This window comes from Tachypleus tridentatus, chromosome 1 (assembly GCF_004210375.1).
Source record: "Tachypleus tridentatus isolate NWPU-2018 chromosome 1, ASM421037v1, whole genome shotgun sequence".
In the NCBI taxonomy this organism is placed as follows: domain Eukaryota; kingdom Metazoa; phylum Arthropoda; class Merostomata; order Xiphosura; family Limulidae; genus Tachypleus; species Tachypleus tridentatus.
The window spans coordinates 160261826-160283502 of record NC_134825.1 but is presented as its reverse complement, the minus strand read 5'-3'; the positions used below and the strand labels follow the sequence as shown (position 1 = coordinate 160283502).

The 21677-nt window shown below is 30.5% G+C and overlaps 1 protein-coding gene across 1 annotated transcript in view; it reads right to left on the bottom strand.

Annotated features, from left to right (window-relative positions):
• Positions 1 to 21677, bottom strand: part of LOC143229032 (ryanodine receptor-like) — a 243367-nt gene that overhangs the window by 54679 nt on the left and 167011 nt on the right. The window contains 16 exon segments of the mRNA XM_076460689.1: positions 1126 to 1191; positions 3407 to 3477; positions 4713 to 4794; positions 4991 to 5095; positions 7529 to 7600; positions 8227 to 8283; positions 9089 to 9177; positions 9882 to 10036; positions 10444 to 10520; positions 12106 to 12185; positions 13875 to 13949; positions 13952 to 13973; positions 17543 to 17611; positions 18359 to 18413; positions 18810 to 18922; positions 19782 to 19875. Coding sequence (XP_076316804.1) covers positions 1126 to 1191; positions 3407 to 3477; positions 4713 to 4794; positions 4991 to 5095; positions 7529 to 7600; positions 8227 to 8283; positions 9089 to 9177; positions 9882 to 10036; positions 10444 to 10520; positions 12106 to 12185; positions 13875 to 13949; positions 13952 to 13973; positions 17543 to 17611; positions 18359 to 18413; positions 18810 to 18922; positions 19782 to 19875 — 1282 coding nt within the window.

Sequence of the window (21677 nt, the reverse complement as noted above, 5' to 3'; positions counted from 1 at the left end):
ATAAAAACTGAGTTAATAGGCCAATATTATCAATATACAGAAAAAATTATGATGTTTATCTGAAAGACAAAAACTTTAAAATGTAGAAGTTGACTATGTTTTCTTGTAATCAATTTACATACTTAGGATATCAAGATTTGTCACAGTATTGAATTACATATTTCTTGTTTTAATTTTTTAATATTTTATACTGTAAAAATTGTTTGTTTGTTTGTTTTTTAATCTTGCACAAAGCTACACGAGGGCTATTTGCACTAGCTATCCCTAATTTAGCAGTGAAAGACTAGATGGAAGGCAGCTAATCACCACCCAGTGCCAACTTTTGGGCTACTCTTTTACCAATGAATAGTGGGATACACCATAAAATTATAATGCTCCCACAGCTGAAAGAGTGAGCATGCTTGGTGTGATGGGGATTCGAACCCATGACCCTCACATTACAAGTCGAGTGCCTTAACCACCTGGCCATGCCGAGCCTAATGTAAAATTCAAAACAGTTCAAAAACCCCTTAGCATCAGCTATTAATCTGCTTTCAGCATAACTTCTCAGAGGTATATTAAATCTGAATAAAAGTTATTGACAAATACAGATTATTATTTACATGATAACTGTTTCATTAAAAGCGGAACTTTACTGAATTCACAAGTACAAAAATAACAATTTTAATGATTATATGGCACTAAATGTGCAAAAAGATATAATTTGTAAGCCAGAATTAACTGTTATATGAATTTTTCAGTTGTTTTCTTTAATGCAATGTTGTTGTTTTTAATCATCTTACAATCAAATGACAAAAATATTAAAGTCTGGTAATTTCCAAAATAAATTTTCTTTCTATATACATTCTATATTTATTCATGCCTTCCCTTTTATCTTATAATTTAAACTAACTGAAGCAGTTCTCATGTATCACATATTAACCATTTAATACTTTAAATTGTTTTTTTTTTTATTTGTCAAAAATTTGGGAAAAATATTGTAAGAATCTCAGAGATTTTTATACATTATAACAAACAGATATGAAAAATAAGTATACATTTTTTATAATTATTTTAAGCAAATAAGAAAAGTTGGCTATAAAATATAAATCTTGCACATCTCAGAACACAAACAGTCTTCATTACCTGAAATGCTGAAGAAGACGTGAGCTCTTGTAGTTTGAGGAACATGTCAAAGAACTTCAGGATCATCTAGATTCAATAATGTGCACAATGACAAGTAAGAAGACAAAATTAAAAACAGAATAAAAATTAATTGACAAAGCAAGACTGGTGGTTAAAAGAATAAGTTCACATATTACAATTCCTCAGTATTAGGCAGTCTGAACAAGTAAAATGTATTAGTTGTGATAAAAGATAAAATCAATTGGCTGGATGAGAATTTTCAAATCATCAATCGTGAAAAACTGTGGACTTCATGAGATAAACAAACTGAAGACAAAGCAAAACTTTCAAAAGCAGTTAACAGGAGAAGAGTTCATGGATTATGGAAAAAATATATATTTGAACAGAAGATCTTACAAAAAAGAAGCTAATGTTAGCAACAGAAGTAACCTATGGGAAAAAGAGTAATTATTTTTACATGTGCACCAAAAATGCTTTGAGTCTTAGAAGTAATTATAATTTGGGCACAAGGGCTGTAATGTTTAAAAAGATAACATTGTCATCTAACCCACATTCAATGACAGTGCAATGACAGCTTGTCTCCACTCAAACTTCAAATAAATCTCACCAAAAAAAGTAGACTAGGTGAGATAAGAGATTTCAACATCAGGAACATACTGAAGAATCAAATGATAATCCATAGGTGTGGTGATATCATGTCACCTGTTGATTCATAAAACATTACAATAATTAAACGTTTTTTTTGCCCTAAAGAGGCTCTCAATAGTTTGTTTTGAGAATACGTTTCTGACACAGTTCAAAACACTTACAAATCTTCATTCTTCTACAGTCTCTCAATAATATTTGCAATAATAACAAACCAAAACAATGAACTTCCTATTAAAATAATTTTTAAAGAGTAACAACATAAATAACTTTATAACTGAATGAAACTTAATTGCTTCCTGCACAATGAATCCTTAGGGAAAAAAAATGGTTAATTTGTTTTATCTTTAAGCAAAACATAACAATAGCAAACAAAACAGTTTTGCCTCAAAACATGGGATAATTTCTGTAGAAGTTAGCAGAACAAAATGGAAATTTGTGACATATCAAAACGTGGGAACTGAACAAGATCCATGGGTTTGTCAGTCAAATATACAACTGATGCCTTTAGAGAGGTAGATAACAGCTACAAAACCAGCACTAGAAAAAACACAAAAGGTGTGCATAAGCTAATCAACCCCATCCTGGTGAGAAACGTGTAAAGAACACTCAAAGATATGGAATATACAAACATATAAAACAAGAACAAGGGCTTTGTGTATCTTACTGTCTTTTTAAGCACATTTTCCTTAACAGTTTATACATCAAACTTCTTGTGGGTCTATAGCTTTGTAGATTACAGGGTCTCTATTAATACAAGAGTCACAAATAAAACTATGTAACCACAAGTACCATCAGTATTGCAATTAATTCTGCACAATGGGATCCCTTATTAGATTAGATTGATACATACACACTTATTAAATCACTTTGACAATTTAAAATAATTAGCATTTTAAATTAGGTGAAATTTAATAAGTCACAAAAATATTTTTTCTAATAAATTAAAAGTGGATTATATTACAATTAAATTGAGTGTCAACTCTTTACATGAGAAACAAGTGAAACAAATTTAAACTCACAAACTATAACTTTTTCTCATTTTCAAAAGTGGCAACATCTAACAACATCAACAGCCATAACCTTTTTAATAAATAAACTGTTGTTAGAAACCTCTTTCATTTACTCAAAATGTGCAGTCATATGATCACCTTCCACCTCATGGAGCTTTCACAGCATGTGCCACTAAACAGTTAAAAATATTATAGTTAAAAATAACACATAAAAAAGTGGTAACACTAAGGAGCTCAAGTGGACCATATAATATAGTTTCATTTAAGCATCTATACATTAAAACATAAAACAGAAATTTTCATTTCGGTTGCCACAGAGTTACTGTACAAGTCATTTTGAACCATCCTTTACAAAAACTGGCTTTTTTAAACTAGATTCTAAATAAGAATACAATTTTTGCTAATCAATTAAAAATGAATGAAAGTACAGTTTTGTTGAGTGTAAACTTGATAAGTCAGAAGAAAAAGGGCTCACTCATAATTTTAAAATTAAGTTTTTAAAAATGTGAAATGTCACAACATTCAATCAACAAACATGATATTCTTATATTTTACGTAGCACAATAACATACTGTTTAATTCATACATATAGCTACCCTAAAAGCATTCACATGCTAACCTACCTCTACATTAGAAGCAGATTCTACCAGTGTATCCACCATCTGTTTACCAATAGTTCCATTCATAACGTTACCTGAAAGAAATTACACTTTTTGTGGTTCATAAGTATTTCTATTAAATTAACTAATACATAATGTATAGATTAGCCACTTCTTATCAAACTCTTATAACTGACAGATAACTAGTGGTGATATTAATCAATATTCAAAAAGTTTATAAATCATATTTCTCTGACTAAAGATCTTTACGATTGCTATGTAATTTCAAAGCCATCAATATTTCAAATTTTAGATTTTCTTATAATCTTGAAAACAAATCTAGAACAAGTGATTTACTTGTGTAATGCAGTGTCATAAATGCATACAAAATCTTGTTACCACAAATTAACTTTATTCTTCAGGATTTAAATCATTTAAAAATATGTGGTGTACACAATTTACCAGACTTACATGTGTATGAGAGCATTATATATTTTTTTCTATTAGTTAAAATTTTATTTTAGTCTTCAAAATTTTGGGTTAGAATGTAATGATGTTATTATCTGTATCACACACTGTAACAGACAAAAACGCTACTAACCATATTCTACAGCAGTGTTATACATAATATCACAGTTTCAATGAGTTTTTTTGGTTATAGAATACATATAACTACAAAAGTGTATGTTATATTTGCATCTCTAGGACTTAAGTTACTGACATATTTTTTAAAGAAATACACAAAACCACATTTGTTTTCCTCAAGACTAAACACCAGCAGTGCTCGAGATGAGGAGGAATGAACCAGAATGTTGGTCTGGTTGTTGACATTTTGTTTTAAATCATTCCTGTTGTTAAGCAACTCAAACAGATCTGTGTAGATTGGGTATAAAACATGTAAAGTTTTACAACTCAAACAGATCTGTGCTGTTTGTAAAATTGGGTATAAAACCATTCCACCATTGTAAAGTTTTACACTTCTGTGTAGCATTGTAAAGTTTTTACAACTCAAACAGATCTGGGAGTGCTGTTTGTAAAATTGGGTATAAAACCTGACCATTCCACTTCACTTGTAAAGTTTTTACAACTCAAACAGATCTGTGTAGCATGGGAGTGCTGTTTGTAAAATTGGGTATAAAACCTGACCACAGAACACCAGTAACATTACATGCATCTATGAATAACAGGCACTCAAAAAAGTACATGACCATGTAGTTTCTTTTTCTTTGTGGAATTATTTGTGCACTTACTTGAAAAAATAGATATGACATAACATACTGTTTTTTTTAAGATCCACACTACCTAAACAATGTCTATTTTGAGTACCAACCTTCTAGCATACTAAGCATCATAATAACCATTTCCTTTTGCAGTTCCAACAACTCAGTCAACAAATCAAGTTGGCTGGCACTCTAGAAGATAAAAACTGAGAATATAGTAATGTCTAATATATTTACAAAAAATCTTTAGTTTACTTGTAGTTATTATATATTAACTTAAAACTTCAACTAAACAAATTATGTATGACAGAAGTAAAATAGTAGAGTTCTGTGGAACAACCATTATGAATTTGATGTATATAATCTTTGTTTTCTACTTTGTTTTTACCTTAGAGAGTTTGTCTTGCATGTGGGAAAAAAGAAACATGAATCCACCAACAGCATCCCATAACCTACTGTGTGCTAAGGCCTGTTGGTTCAAAGGGCATGGTCCCTACAAAAACAATAAGAAACATCTTCATTTCTTTGTTTGAATTATGAGTTCATTCATAACGAGCAAACGCTTATTCTCTGTTCAGCTAAAATTTCTGAATAACTAAAAATGAGAAAGACTTCATATGACTATGTCAAGAAAAATTAGAACTATAGAGTACTGAGTATATTAAATATGCAAATCAGAAAGTCACAAGGAAAACATGAGATGATATAAAGTCACGGTGGAATAGATAGTATCAGAACTATACATTGCATTAGTGTTTCACAGGTAGTGTGACACCACTGAAAATTGATTGTTTTTGGGGAGGGTATGTAGCATTGAAAAAGTGATTGTTCTGGGGAAAGCGTATGTAATAGACTTTTTACATTACATTTTTGTCCTTTGGAAGGTGTTTCCCACAGCTTGATGGTTAAGTCATTCAGAAGGAATATATACACAGGTCATTCTTACTGCTAGAGTTTTGCTATCGTATATCTGGATGTTGTAGGCCACTAACTCCACAGTGAGCAAGCACCTCAAAGCCCTATTTTTTGGCTTCTTGGGCAGGTACTGGTGAATATAGCATTCTTTCTCTTGTATGGGGTAATTTACTGATCAACACATACCCTTTCTTCTGGCATGCTTATTTAAGCACTGTCATAAGTGAACCAATTTTAAAGTAATGATCATAATTTGGGTCTCCTCAGTTTGTCTTCAATTGACTGTTATAATTACAGTGGCCATATGTGTTTTGCTAAAAGAAACATCTGCTCATGACATCAGCAACTGGGAGAAATCTCAGTTCTTTTAACTAGTGCATTTTGTACTTTGGCAAGTGCACCAGGCCCATCCTGAGAAGATTCCGAGATATTGTTTCATCTCAAATGAACCAACAGGAATGTTAACTCTGAACTAAGCTGTAAAGAGTTTTTTTTATGTTCTATAATAAACTCAACAAAGGGTTTGAAAAAGAAAAATGAAATACTTTATCTGCATTTTGCCTCTGGTGACTCACTTAACTTTTCATTTTATGCCATTGGATTCTGGCACTGATTTTTGTCTCCATCTGAAGGCATGAGTGAACTTTAGAGCCTGTTGGAAGTGATCTACATCTTTGTCCTTGCACACAGAATGAGAAAGTGGTAAATTACCTTTACTTGAGAACCTTAATCCTCTGACTGAAAGTCTTCTTTGACATCTTTGTCCTCAAGATTACTATCAGATTCACTGTCCAGATCCTGAAGGATCCACATCAGTCAGCAGAATCAACTGGTAAGCAACACATCCTCTTTTTGTTTGATAGCATTCTATATTACAGCCTATCATATTACAACTGTAATTCACATATATCTGAATCAATCAATGGATAGCTACAACCAGATGTGCTGTATTCTATAAAAGTAAATAAGATAGCTATTATATAATGCTATCACAGCTGTATTACCAATTGATTCATAGACTTCTAATGGATTCAGTCATAATAAAAATTTGCTGTTCCTTACATTATAATTGTCTAGCAATCAAATGCTTAATGTGAAGTACAATTAGCTTTACTATTTAACAAGATTTTGCATTACTTAACTTTTTGCTTGTCAAAAATTTTCTTCCAAATCTAAAGAAGAAGAATGCTGCACATGTAAAATATTTAAATGCTGCAATGCTGATACCTTCTGACTGAAAATTACTTATATATATATGGAATTTCAGTCACAAAATGGACTGATTTTGATTAAAAACCAATAATTTGCTCAAATGATTTTCACATAATTGTCCTGTGATTCCACTTGGTATTAGTGGAAAGGAAATGGTTAATTAAGAATTAAAAATTTGAATGGTATTTAAACCAGCCTCTTAAAAATATTAACGTACATTTCTATACATAACTACCTAATTTACAAGCTTAAACATTTACTCCATAATATTAACTCTTCTATTATGTTATGGTTTGGCTCACATTGTACAAATACAATTTAAAAGAAACTGAAACAGTCTTGACTTTAAAAAAACATTTTTCCTTTGTATGTTTTTCCTCATTATATTAAATATTTAAAGTTGATGTAGACACATTACAATAAACATAAATGTATATATTCTACTGCATAATAATATTATCACATAACTAGCATCAAGTAGACTTAGAACTTAATAAGAGATGTAAAGTCATTTTTTTTTTTTCATAAAGATTCTGTTTGTTTTGTTGAGGGATATTTGCACTAGTGTTTCTTTATCTTGAAGTGATACATTACAGACAAGGCAGCAAGTTAATGCCACTCACTAACAACTCTTGTTGGACCAAATAACAGGGTATGACCATCACTCTTATATCACACCCACACCCATTTTACATAAAAAAGTAGGAAATTATGCTAAGGTTTCTTTAACACCATTCACAGAAATATATAAACATAACCTCATTTCAAATGTACACAAGATAGCCCAAATATTTCTCACCTGAATAAATTCTGTTAAAGTGTTGAATACTTGTTTGGCCACAGTAATAGCTTTACAAAAGTTGTCTTTGCCCTTGGAATATCATTTATAAGGGAATAAAAATAAGTTCAATACATAAGTCTCTGTAAGAAGTGAATGTATACACAGTACAATAAATGTATACACCAGCAACATCTTAATATAACTGTAATAATAAGAAATTGCATAGTTAAGTGGTTCAACCTTAGACATTCTTTGAAATAAAATAAAATAGATAGCTTCAGAAATTAAAATACACTAATTATAAATGTTTATTCACATAACTTATTTTTTAAAGTAATGAGCTTTATATCACAACAAAATATGCACAACCATCCCAAATATAAATATTAAAAAAGCAAAGTTACCAAAAGAACAAAACTCCTGTCTTGGTAAAAAAGAAGGCTTTTACACATGAAAAACCTGGATCAATCATATACACTATATACACAAGATTGTTTAGAAAGTTAAAAAGTCATAATTTAGAGCACAATTTAAACTCAAACATAAATACATTAATTTCATGGAAATATACAAAAATATAATGTTTTTATTATTATATAAATTTCACACATATAATTTATTTACCAAATATGACAAATGTAAAAATAATGTGCAGAAATTAATTAGAATGAAAAGCAAAAAACAAAAACAAACTAATAACAAATAAGCAAACTTACAGGTTGGTCAATGACCTCCTTACTAGAGTAATACCAATAAAAGTCCATGACCGATTCCTGTAGTAATTAGAAAAACGAAAAGATAGAATGAAGAAGAAAATTCTGACAATTTAATTATTGTAATTTTATTCACTGAATGCTTTGTATTGTTTCCATGTACCAAGAGCAAATGTTAGGTTATTACCTCAAGAATCAACTTTTGTCTCTCTTACAATATTCATTTGTCAAACAACAAAAGACAGTACAGATTGTCAAGAATAATAATGGATAAGTAATAATACTTTGTAATTAGTTACCAAACTTGGTTTACTTTTACAGTAAATTTACAGACAAAAAAGTATAGTATTTTGTTTCTTCAAAAAATTCTGTCTTACCTTCAACATTTAAATTTCATAAGCAAATTGAAACCAGAGAACATTTTATTTCTCAAAACATAAGGTAATTGGTAATATATTCTGTTTATTGTCAATAAAATGTATCTCTTTACCATGAAGTTAAACAAGAGAAGGTATGTGATAAAATAAAGCTACATTTAAATAAATGACTAGTAATCATTTCAAATAACAATCACTGTCAAGTTCAAAAACCTTTAATATTAAACTTCTTATGATGTCTTCCATTAACCAAATAAATGATTCCTATAATTCAACTTCGAAAAGGGATTATAAATATTAAATTGCAATGCATTAATTAATTTCTAATAATTATTGTTTTAAAGTTAAATATGCAAATTTTAAATTGTAAAAGAAAAGAGATGATGTTTACAAAACATTTGTTCAACAAGATATAATTAGTTATTTACTAAGAACAATATGCATTTCACTTTTTTAAGATTAAAAAACAAAAACCACAAAAAGCTAACCTGTAATCTTAATAAGTAGTCAACAGTACTGATAACTATATTGACAGTTGTTGTATTGCCTGCTTGAGTTCGCAGGTAGTTTTGAAATTCTAGAAAAAAACAAAAACATGATTTACACATTGAAACTTGTATGATAGTTTTGAATCTTTTATATTCCAGAAAGAAAAAGTTGATCTAAAATTAATATAAGTTGAACATAACATTTATAAAGAGAGATGAATATTACTGTTCATTAAGTTCTCATATGAAAAATTTCAGCTTTTATTTGATCTTATGAAAGACGTTGAAGTTTTCTATAAATTTATTAGTATTTTACTTTTACTTTATAAACACATACTGAAGTCAATTAGTAAAACAGAGAAGCTGTTCTTGCATTAAATTAAGGGCTATCTGTGCTCTGCCCACCACAGGTATTGAAACCTGGTTTCTAGCAGCATAGGTCTACAGACATACTGCTGTGTCACTGTGGGGACTAACAGATAAACATAATTAAAACTGCTAAAATGTGGCAAAGTAGGTAAAAAACAAACAAACAAGTACAACATTATGATAATTAATATCACATTATTAGATGATGCTAAGTTTTGTCAAAAAATTGTGCACTTCATTTTTGATATATTTAAACACAACACAAGTTTTTGTTATTAAGTTACTGTCATAAAAAAAACTAATGGTTCATAAAATATATAAAGATACAACATTAAATATCAAACTACATGATGAATAAACATAGGAAATTACACTGCTTCAGAGACCATGCTTTAAATAATTCATTTTTAGATTTTCAACTTACCTAAATTATGTCCTTCACACAGTAGCTGAAGAAAACGGAAGAGCTTACAGGTGAATTCAGCATCATGCATGTTTTTCTCTCCAGCAGTTCCTTCTGAACCAACACCAAGACCCTCAGCTTTCTGAGTCCGCTCAAAAGCATCTAGGTCAAGCACACTATCAAAAGTGATGTATTTGAAAAGTAAATGCATTACCTTCTGATGCCATGTTGTAGAATGGAAACAAGTAGCACAGTGATCTCAAGATATAAAAATTCACCACACAATTGTGACTTCTGAATAAACAAAGATTTTTTATCCAATTTTATCAAAAATTATTCATCATTTTATTATTTTTTTAAACAAATTCATTTATATATTCTGTTTCTTATATTGGATGTTTGAGACTTCTTCGATAAGCTTCTTCTACCAATTTAGTTGAATACTTAATAACATTTTAGGTTTAATTTTTATGAGGGATTGATCATGGAGCCCAAAATATTTCAAATGAAGTGGAGAAACCATATGAAACAAAACTAGGGTATATTTAAGGGTATAAAATTCCAATAACAACTAAAAACTTACCTGCATGAGTTCATGAGACCAGCTATAGATGTAAAGAATCCAACATCTTTCTTCTCTTTTAGGTGTTTTAACATACGCTAAAAATTTAAAGCAAAAATACACAATAGCATGTACACTCAACTACTACAGAATAAAACTGCACATATGCATGGCATGTGTATCACTTGAAATAAACCATTAATATGGAAACCCATGACATGAATTCAGTTTTATAACAAGCATAATTGAAACTGAGAGTTTATCTTGTTTTGTGGAACTAAAACTAATAGATACATTATTTTAAGTGAAATAATTTTTTTGTTTTTCTAATTTTGCACAAAATACACAAGAACTATCTGCACTAGCCATCCCTAATTTAGCAGTGTATGACTAGAAGGAAGGCAGCTAGTCATCACTACCCACCACTAATTCTTGGGTTACTACTCTTTTACCAATGAATAATGAGAGGGATCATCACATTATGACACCCCATGGCTGAGAAGGCTAGCATGTTTGGATGCAAGGGTAATTTGAACTCATGACACTCAGATTATGAGTTAAGCACCCTAATGACATGGCCATTCCAGGCCCAAATGAAACAATACTAGATTATTTATTAAAAGACCACTCTGTACCAAGTATGTGCTTTATTAGTTAATGTTAAAATATAAACTTTTCTGTAATCATTCCCCTTTGTGAATAAAGTACTGATAGTATCATGCAGTTTCTAATGAGGCCTTTGATATTCTTGGGCACACTGATTTACCTTGGAGTAATCAGGTAAGTTTCAGAAAAGTAACTGGAGATTTTACAGAACATGTTATGTACAGTTAAACTAAATTCTCTGACTCTGATAGAGTTGTGAAAAATAAAAGAAGTTGTAAACAGTATATAACAATTTGAAATGAACACAATCAAAGATGATGGAGGGCACTACCTTTACTGAAACTTCGAGATGTCATTGTGAAGAAAAAGATATATCTTTAATATCATTCCAGGGTAAGGAAAGACAACATTATACACATGAAACAATAATGCTATTTTTCTCAGGAAACATGTGATACCCATATCACCATTGGTCATTTCTATTGAAAAATAATCACGGTTGTCAGTGATGACCAATCAACATTGTATTCTTAAACTATCACCTGACTTTCCAGTGGAAAAGATTAACATCTACTTTCATATAGTTTAACATACTTCGAAGCAATATTTTTTTTGCAAAAGGCCATAAATGATACCACAGATGAATGACACAGTTCAGTAGTTAACTGGGGTTAAAGGAATTTATTCAGTTTCTTGTTCTGTGTTAAAACTATACACATTTATATGCAAAAAAAAAACAGAAGGTGGAAAACATGGTATTTCTACACATAAAATTCCTAGATTAATGCCTACTTAATTATTATGGAATTTGAACTCCAAATACAAAGCTCAGTGCACTAACTTTATCAGATTAGAAATGTCTTACTTATTCTAGTCTTCAGTGGTCTGTTGGCAATAGAACTGCTGTTTAATTTTACTGACACATTACATTCTCATATAAATTTTGTTACATTTATTTAGGCCACATTTCAACATTTTACTATAACTAATTTGTTATTATCATGTATAATAAAAGTTAACTTTGCACAGCTACTTAGTTAAAAAGAAAGATATCTTATGATGTAGTAGGATACTCACTTTTTGAACGTCAATGTTACCTCCACGTAACAGTGATATTCCCAGCTTCAAACTGTTCATGACCATTGGTCCTTGGGTCCCTGTAAACCATAAGAAGTTAGTTCATTATCAACAATTCAAGAAATTTTTGTGTATGTCTAAAACTTGGATGAGTTAACAATTATTTTGATTTTATGAAAAAAATTAATTTTAACAATTAAGATGAAATTAATGTAAACTATGCTATTTATATGTCGATATACATAACATTTTGAATGTAATAACTGATTTAAAAATAGGGAAGGCAAATACTGTCATACTATTTATTACTTTAACCACATCAAAAGAAAGAAATATCATTGTCCAATTAACTTCTAGATTTAACATTACTTTCATACATTTACTTTAATTTATATTAGTAATTCTAGTGACTTCTCAAGTTACTATAATTTATAAAAATACAGAAAGCAACATTCAAACAATGTGAAAAAAGTCCACAGCTAACAGCTCCAGTTTATACATACATGTTATCCACAACCAACAGCTCCAGTTTATATGTACAAGTTATCCACAACTAACAGCTCCAGTTTATATACATGTTATTCACAACTGATAGCTCCAGCTTATATGTACGTTATCCACAACTAACAGCTCCAGTTTATATATACAAGTTATTCACAACCAACAGCTCCAGTTCATATGTATATGTAATCTTCAACCAACAGTTCTAATTTATATACACGTTACCTACAACCAACACTTCCAGTTTATATGTATATGTTATCCATAATTGACAGCTCCAGTTTATACATATATGTAATTCACAAACAACAAAGAGCAAGAAACTATTATATATTATAATAATAAGCTATACAGTGAAAAATATTTGCAAAACAAATATTCTAATCAAACTGAATGACAAAAGCTATGATCTCCACTTTATTGGATTATGATATAGAAAACTGGAAGGATTTCCACAATGCTATTTAAATAAACTTTAAAGCTTGTCCTTAGTGTTTATTCTTCATAAGATTTGTTTCAGTGGATAAATATTTCTGTTGGTACATAAGTGTAAGAAATGCCTACTCTTAAACATATTTTTCATAAATCAACATTTTTGATGCTTCAAAAAAAAGTAAACTAATATATCTCACAAACTTATATGAGTATCACCATTTTGTATTATTTTCAACTGTATTATTAACTGTAGCAATTTATGCAATACTATCTGGAGTACCCATCCCCTAGATGGAAGTTATGTAAACACATGATTATTGAAAGGTTACTTAGGATGTGAAAAGTCGCTTCCCACATACGTAATTGTAAAAAAATGCAAACATGCCATAAAAAGTGCAAAACATAAAACGTGAAACCACAAGTTTGCATGTATCTTCACATGGACCCAACAAAACAAACGTCCAACTCAAATTTGTTGAAGCTCCATTTACAGATAGCAAAGCAGTTGTAAAAAAACAAAAATGCCCATAAAAAAAACATCCAAAACTGAAAGTCTGTATGTATCTTCCTTTGGACCAAATGAATCTCCACACCAAATGTGGTGAAGTTCCATTTATATGGGGTGAAGTACTGGTATAAAATGTAAACACTACAAAATAGAAAATTTGTGTGAATCCCCTTATGGATCTAATGATCCTCCATACTAAATTTGGTGAAGATCCCATAACACGCTCAGAAATAGTTACGTGGACAGAAAACAAACAGTACTATTACACTTCTATAGATATATAGATGTAGAAAGTGAACAGTAAATATTATGATGTTAAACAAACCTTTGCAAGCTGATATGTACAAAAGCACCATCTCTGCCACTCCTCTGTCAGCAAGCCGTGCTTGTTGGAAAAGTGTTTTTGCTTTTCCATCTCTTGTTCCTACACAGTTTACAGAGACTAAGGATAAGTATTAACCACACTGGTCCAACATGGATACTTAAATTTCTGTAGCATACAAGTTTCATTATTTAGCAGTTGTTAAATAAAAGTCTATACAATGTTTGTAACAGCATAATGTGTCCTTAATTTGTACATACACATGTATAGAAGTAACAAGCATGTAAGCAAATTATGAATAATCATGCGAGTCATCATTTTATGATTATCAGTAACGAATAAAATGAAATAAAACTCTACTCATTTAGCAGTTGTTAAATAAAAGTCTATACAATGTTTGTAACAGCATAATGTGTCCTTAATTTGTACATACACATGTATAGAAGTAACAAGCATGTAAGCAAATTATGAATAATCATGCGAGTCATCATTTTATGATTATCAGTAACAAATAAAATGAAATAAAACTCTACTCATTTAGCAGTTGTTAAATAAAAGTCTATACAATGTTTGTAACAGCATAATGTGTCCTTAATTTGTACATACACAAGTATAGAAGTAACAAGCATGTAAGCAAATTATGAATAATCATGCGAGTCATCATTTTATGATTATCAGTAACGAATAAAATGAAATAAAACTCTACTAGGATGTGATTTCAACAAAACTGAACCAAAATGATCTTTTCAGTTAACATTAATTCTACAAAATGTTATCTTGTGCATAAAACAATCTGTTGGGTGGTTCAACTTCAAAATTAACAGTTAACACTATACAGTTAAGGTGTTTGCTTTACCTTCAACCCTTGGAATTTTATCAATTTTTCCTATTTTTAGCCATAAAGACAAAAATGATTTTGATAACATGCTCATTAGTCAGTCCATCAAATAGCACAACACAAAATTATAAAGTAAAGGCTATTTATTTGGAAACGTACTTACTACATTATTAATGGCTTTACACAGTACTGTTCTAAAATGAAACACTTAAGCCTTTTACACGAAAGAAATTTCTTTACTTAAAAATTTATATAATATCACAGGCATTATTAGACAAGATTTATATGCTGTTTGATAATTATCTATCTACAAAATTAAGCCATTTCAAATATCAAAAAATCATTTCATCCACACCTACCATCATGAGACCAATTTTTTTCTATCCACAAAAATGCAGCATGAAACAGCAGATTAAAGTTTAGGTAAACAAGATTTCATAATTTATGAAGAACTAATATTTTTACTGAAATATATTAGTTTTATTTGTATTTCACCTGAGTTGTAACATGCTTTATGTACACAGAATTACATAATAGATTCTATAACAAATCTTAAGACAACACTATGTAACAACATTTTTACTTTTTCTTGTTCCTGGGCAGAAAGTGTTATTTCTCAATTGCTTATGCCTAAAGTAAATGGAAAAGACCTATATTTCTCTTCAAACTTTGCTTTTGTAGCCTGCATAATGAAATTTTCAAATTTACCCATTTTCCAAAACATTCCAGGTAGATTCCAGAAGAATTTTCTCGAACTTACAAGAATTTTCTAGAACTTTCCATAGTAATATGTATACAGGGGCTCACCACTCACCACTTCAGTTTAGTTCCAGCTGCTTAAGTGAACAAATAGACCTATCTGATTTTATCAGAGATGGCATCAAGAAGTTGCAAGCATTCTCCAGACACATTCTGCTATGTATGTGACCAATTTATTAAGACAAGAGTGAAAAAGTACTCTGTGATAGCATCTGCTAAAATGTATGAAGCCTACATTGCATATTTCAGCATGCTTGTCGGGGATCAAGATAAACTCTGGGCATCTCATTTTACCTGTGAGCACTGCAAAAAACCTCTAGAAGGTAAGACGGACAATTTTTGATTGCTTGAGTAGTAAAATTTTGTTATACAAATTTTAGACCTTTTAAAATTTAAGTATCTTGTGATTTATTTTTTTTAAATTTCCAATGGTATAGAAAAAATATCACAGATCTCAAAATATTTTGCACGAACCTCTTACACATTAGTTGTGGATGAAATAAACTTATTCTTCATAATAACAATTTTATTTTGCTCTTTTGCAGGATGGTACAGAGGGGAAAAGAGATCCATGAAGTTCGCTATTCAAAGAATTTGGTGTGAACCCATTGACCACTCAAGCAATTGTTACTTCTGCATAGTAAACCCTTTCAATCATCGGGTTGGCAAGAATGTATCTGTTATCATGTATCCAGACCTTCCATCGCCCCAGTGCCACACTGCCTTGAGCTCCCTGCACCCACTCTGCCAGAGAGAAAGCAGCCATCCTCAAAAGAGAGTAGCAAATCAGAAGAAGAGGTAAACTTTGAAGATCCAGATTACAATTTTGGAGGTATAGCTGGTGAGAGAAACTCATACTACCCCAACCAAATAGACCTCAATGACTTGATCAGAGATCTTGCTCTAACAAAGCCGAATGCCGAGACTATATTTGGGGGCTGATACATGAAAGTGATTTATATTACAGTTACAAATCTCGAAAAACTACTCACTTCTAAACATTTTTGTACAACTTTAGTATAAATACAAGTAAATCTTTATTCATATGTTGTTTTATTCAAATCTTATGTAAATAAAAATGTGCATGTTTTTACATATAAAATAGGATAATTTCTAAATTTCATTATCCAGGTTACAAAAGCAAAGTTTGAAGGGAATAATGGCCATTTTCTGTACTTTTACAACAAAAGCAATTAAGAAATAACACATACTATCCAGGAACAAAATTTGTGTTACACAGTGTAATGGTCCTATAGACGAACTTGTCACAGAATATAAAATGAATATAGGACACACTAACTATCCATATATATGTCAATCATAAATTTGAGAGATTGTTCTGCCAAAGGGCTGACTCTATATCTTATAGATACATATGCTCATTGTATGCCTTACTCCAAAACATATGATATATACAAGTTTGTTTTTGTAATTTCTCAGAAATATTCAATAAAAAACAAAACATCATGTTCAAATTTAAGTAAAAACAATGAACATAAACAGTTTCATTAGTTAATAGGTGATATATAAAATGCTTTAACCCCATCAAGATTATTTACTTTAATAGCTTTTAACATAATTAGCATAGCAATAAAAGAAAAGTAAATATTTTAACTTCATATATGGCAATTACAAAAAAAAATTATTCAGCAGTTAATTAACTGTTTTCAAAATTATTGGTGGTTGAATGTGCCTTCCATAACTAGTACCCCAACTGAATCATTAACTGTAAATAAAGTGAAATAAAACCAATTTATTTCAAGTAACAATCTATGTTGTGTATAAAATAAGCAAGGGTGTGAGCACTTACAGTTTCTATACCACAGGTTTATGTTCCAAAAGATGTATTATCAATAATACAGTATACAATAATAATCTCAAAATACAAATACTGTTACTATTTCTAACAACTGAAAGTGTGATACAATCAGTGTTCAATGTTAGAGCAAGAATAAGACATATTCAAGAATTATTAGGAAGAAACATAGATTGTCATCATTTTAAGAAATGATAACAGTACTTCAGTAGTTTTATGTTACCTGAGTTATCACATTAATCATGTTAAAATACTCACATGTATAGACGGTCCTCCTTCATCATCTCCTCCTTCCTCTTCCTCTTCTTCTTCTGCACCACCACAGCTCTAAAAACAAGTTATCTTTACTACGTTAGAACGGAGAAAGGAAATACTTTAATGTTTCCAATGTGTGTTGTAAAAAATAATCTTCAGTAGCTTTTGCACACATTCAAAACAATGAATTTACAGATTGGTATCTTTCATACACAAAATATTTCACAGAATCATTTTACATGTATTGAAAGAGAATACAAAGCACAGTGTTTACTATCTAAACAGGACATCAGATAAGTAACCATGTTTTATACACAACTACTTCTAACATGCAACCTGGTCATTTCCATAATTTAAAGAAACCAAAGAATCAACCTATACCACTGAACTTGTCAACCTTTTCTAAATTTACTTCATTTACAGAACTTTTAATGAAAGTTCAGGTAGCCTTTCAAACTTATGTAATTAAACATGTCGCTTTTCGTAAACTATTTTGTGAATGTATACAAAATGTACACTAAGATATGAATCAGTTTAGTTCAATGTCTTGCTGCACTCTTCTTTTTTTCATTACGTTTGGTTTATAAACCCAAACCTTTATTTGTTTTCACTGATCACCTTATTATTTTGCATCTATTTTACTTCAATCTTATATGATCCTTAACTCAAACTTAACTCTAGATGTCTCTCACTGCAGAAAACTTGCTGAATTAAAGCTAAAATGTTTACAAATATATTTTAAAAAATTTATGTACTGTTTAATGTTTTGAAACATAACAAATAAGATGAACATTAACCAGATTATAACAATGTACTCACTTCACCTAGGATAATAGCATATTGCATGTACAAATCATCTTCTGTTATCGTACCACTGTAGATAAAATAAAGTACTGTTAACATGCTTATAAAACATAGCTTTCAGCATTCTATTATATGACTAAAATGTTTCCCAAATCTTCAAAAAACATAAAAAATAAATGTTTTAAGATATTTAACAACTGAAGCACCAATAACAGTATAACTTAAAGTTTGTTTAAGATAATGCTGGGTTTAAATGAAGTACTATGGTAACCATGAGGTAGTTAAGTAGAGGAATGAGCTATTCAGAAACGTACAAAGCTGTAAAGCCCATGATAACAGGCTTTAACAAGACTTAACCATTTAACATGAGACTTAATAATGAGATCACTTTACAAAGATGCCACTCCACTAACAATTCTAACAATTACCAACCAATGCAATAAAACAAAAACTGATGACCCTGTACCTGTGTTCCGTTGTAGCATTTCGAGAGAAAGCAACAATGAGCTGAGCAACAGGATCAGGTTTGTCTTCCTCCTCTACCTGGCCACGTTTCTCTTCTGCTTCTTCAAAAGATTGCTGCACATCATTATTGTTTTAGTGTTTAATTTAGTTAGTGGATCTTACTAAACATAAGCTAACATAACATGCACACACAAATTTATATGAAGACTGTCTGAATGGGAAGAGCCCTCAAGTGATACTCTGTTCTTGATTTAAGACCAGAAAGTTTGTTTGTTTGTTTTTGAATTTCGTGCAAAGCTACATGAGGGCTATCTGCACTAACCATCTATAATTATGCAGTGTAAGACTAGAGAGAAGGCAGCTAGTCATCCCTACCCACTGCCAACTCTTGGCTACTCTTTTACCAATGAATAGTGGGATTGATCATCACCAAACATGCTCGCCCTGTCAGCCGTGGGGGTGTTATAATGTGACAGTCAATCCCACTATCTGTTGGTAAAAGAGTAGCCCAAGAGTTGGTGGTGGGTTGTGGTGATTAGCTGCCTTCCCTCTATTCTTACACTACTAAATTAGGGACGGCTAGCACAGATAGCCCTCAAGTAGCTTTGTGTGAAATTCAAAACAAACAAACAACATACTGCAGTGCTATTTTATTTTATGACTTTTCCATTTAAAAGTTTCTCTTTATGATAAACTATTAATTTTATTAAACAAGTCATTTTATAGAAATTTAACAAGAAACCTTTTTTCTATGACTGTGTGTTTTAAACTTTCATTGAAAAGATGGAATATAATCTGCATATTATAAAAAAAACAACAAACAAAACACCTTACAAATAGATCAATCTATTTGCTGGAAATCCACCATATGCATAATACCTCCCTAAATGTTAACTAATATAAGACACACATTAACATCTCATCTTATAACATCAAATTTAAACTGAGTCATCTAACTACTAAATCAACTTACAGTGAGATCTTCAACAAGTTGTTCATGTCCTTTGTTCTCTCCTTCTAACCAGATCTCACGGTACATCGTCAGGAAGATATTGATGGCTCGATGCCTTTATAAAAAAAAAGAAGAGCAAGATTTCATTTTCAATCCTAGGACTTCAAGGTTATTTAACTTTTATAATAAATTAACTCCATTTGGTAGACAAAACCTCTTTCTAAACAGCCTGATCAAATCTAACTCTGCCCATTGCAGAAAACAGACATAAACTTTAAATACACTTTCAAACTGTCATAAGATAAACTTATACTTAGAAAATGTAATTACTTTAAACAGTTTAACAAAAAACATAAGTCTATGGACTCATTAAAGGCTTATAGTTGTCAATGCTATAACACACTTATAAGGTAAGCATCATAATCAATCACATATCATTTTAGGAGACATGAAATAGCCTTTAATATGAATATTAACTTTGATAAGTAATGACATTCTCAACTTTCTTTTAAAAGTTGTTTACATTAATATTACTAGTAATAATATTTGAAATAACTTTGAATATTGTTATTTTCTTTTAAACTTTGTATTTATAGTGTGGTATATGGGTTTATGACTGACATAAATTGTTAAGCTTGCTGAACCATGAGAAGTTCTTGTGATTAAATCCAAATATACTCTTAGCAGCGAGGGTAAACAACTGATAATTCAGTGCATTTCTACCATATAATACGGCTATATTATTTTATAATTTTTAGTTTTGATAATTATAATTAGCTTAATATTCATAAGTACTTACTAATATTCAAATGACACATTTTGAAAAGGTTAAAATTTCTGTATTCATTTAATAAATGAAACAGTCATAAATTGTGCAGAATGTACATTTTTCTATGTGTGGTATGTAGATTTTCCTATGTGTAGTATGTACATTTTCCTATGCTTTTTATCTGTTGTTTTTTTTAATATTTTAACATTTGTTTACCAGTTTATGGACCACATGTTACTGAAATCTTTGGTAAACTCTAAAAATATGGAATGGATGATAGAAAGCTGGATACAGCATTTAGAGAGTATGATTTAAAAAAAGCTCCAGTGCTGGAGTTCTTGTAGACTGCCAATATCAGTGATAGTCGAAATGGAGCAGTTATCACAGTTGCAAGTTGGAGTATAATGTGTAATTGCATATGTCAGTTGCACACTCACAGCTGTGGAATGCAGATGTTATATAAAGTGCAAAGAACTTCTTGTTCTTACAGTCTTTACAAAACAGTAGTTATGTGGTAAAAAGCTCACAATTTAGTTGAACCATGTGTTACTGAAATGGTTGATCAATAACACAGAGAATATGATTTAGTCATGCAGCATCATCTAGGTTAGAGACACAGAAACAGTAATACACTGTCTCAGCACAAGTGGACATTCTTGTCCTTTTGCTAAGTGTCCAGACCATAGACACTTTGTGAAAGCTGAAATCATTTCTGCTACAGTAAAAATAAATCATGCAGACTGAAATTCCATAAGTGGATGGATGCCATAGTTAACACTTTAGAAGCTTCAAAATGAGAAGCTGAATGATCCAGCTACAGCATTGGAGCTCCTTATTGTGCAACAAGGTAAAGCCTAACTAGTTTAGAAAAGGAATACAGCATTGATACACATAATTTAGTCACTACTTCAAACATTTACAAGAGCATATATGTTGTGTTGCTGTTATCAACCACTGAACCATAACATTTAGCTTATTTTACAGTTAGTCATCCTCAGAGCTTTGAGACATTAGATTCTCCAGACCTTGCATAACAAAAAGACACCAAGATATTACTTACACTTGTGCTAGCATTTGAAGCTAGTTGTACTGGTCTATCTGAGTTATATGACATTCAGTGCTGTTGTCAGCACTGTTTGTTGTTTCCC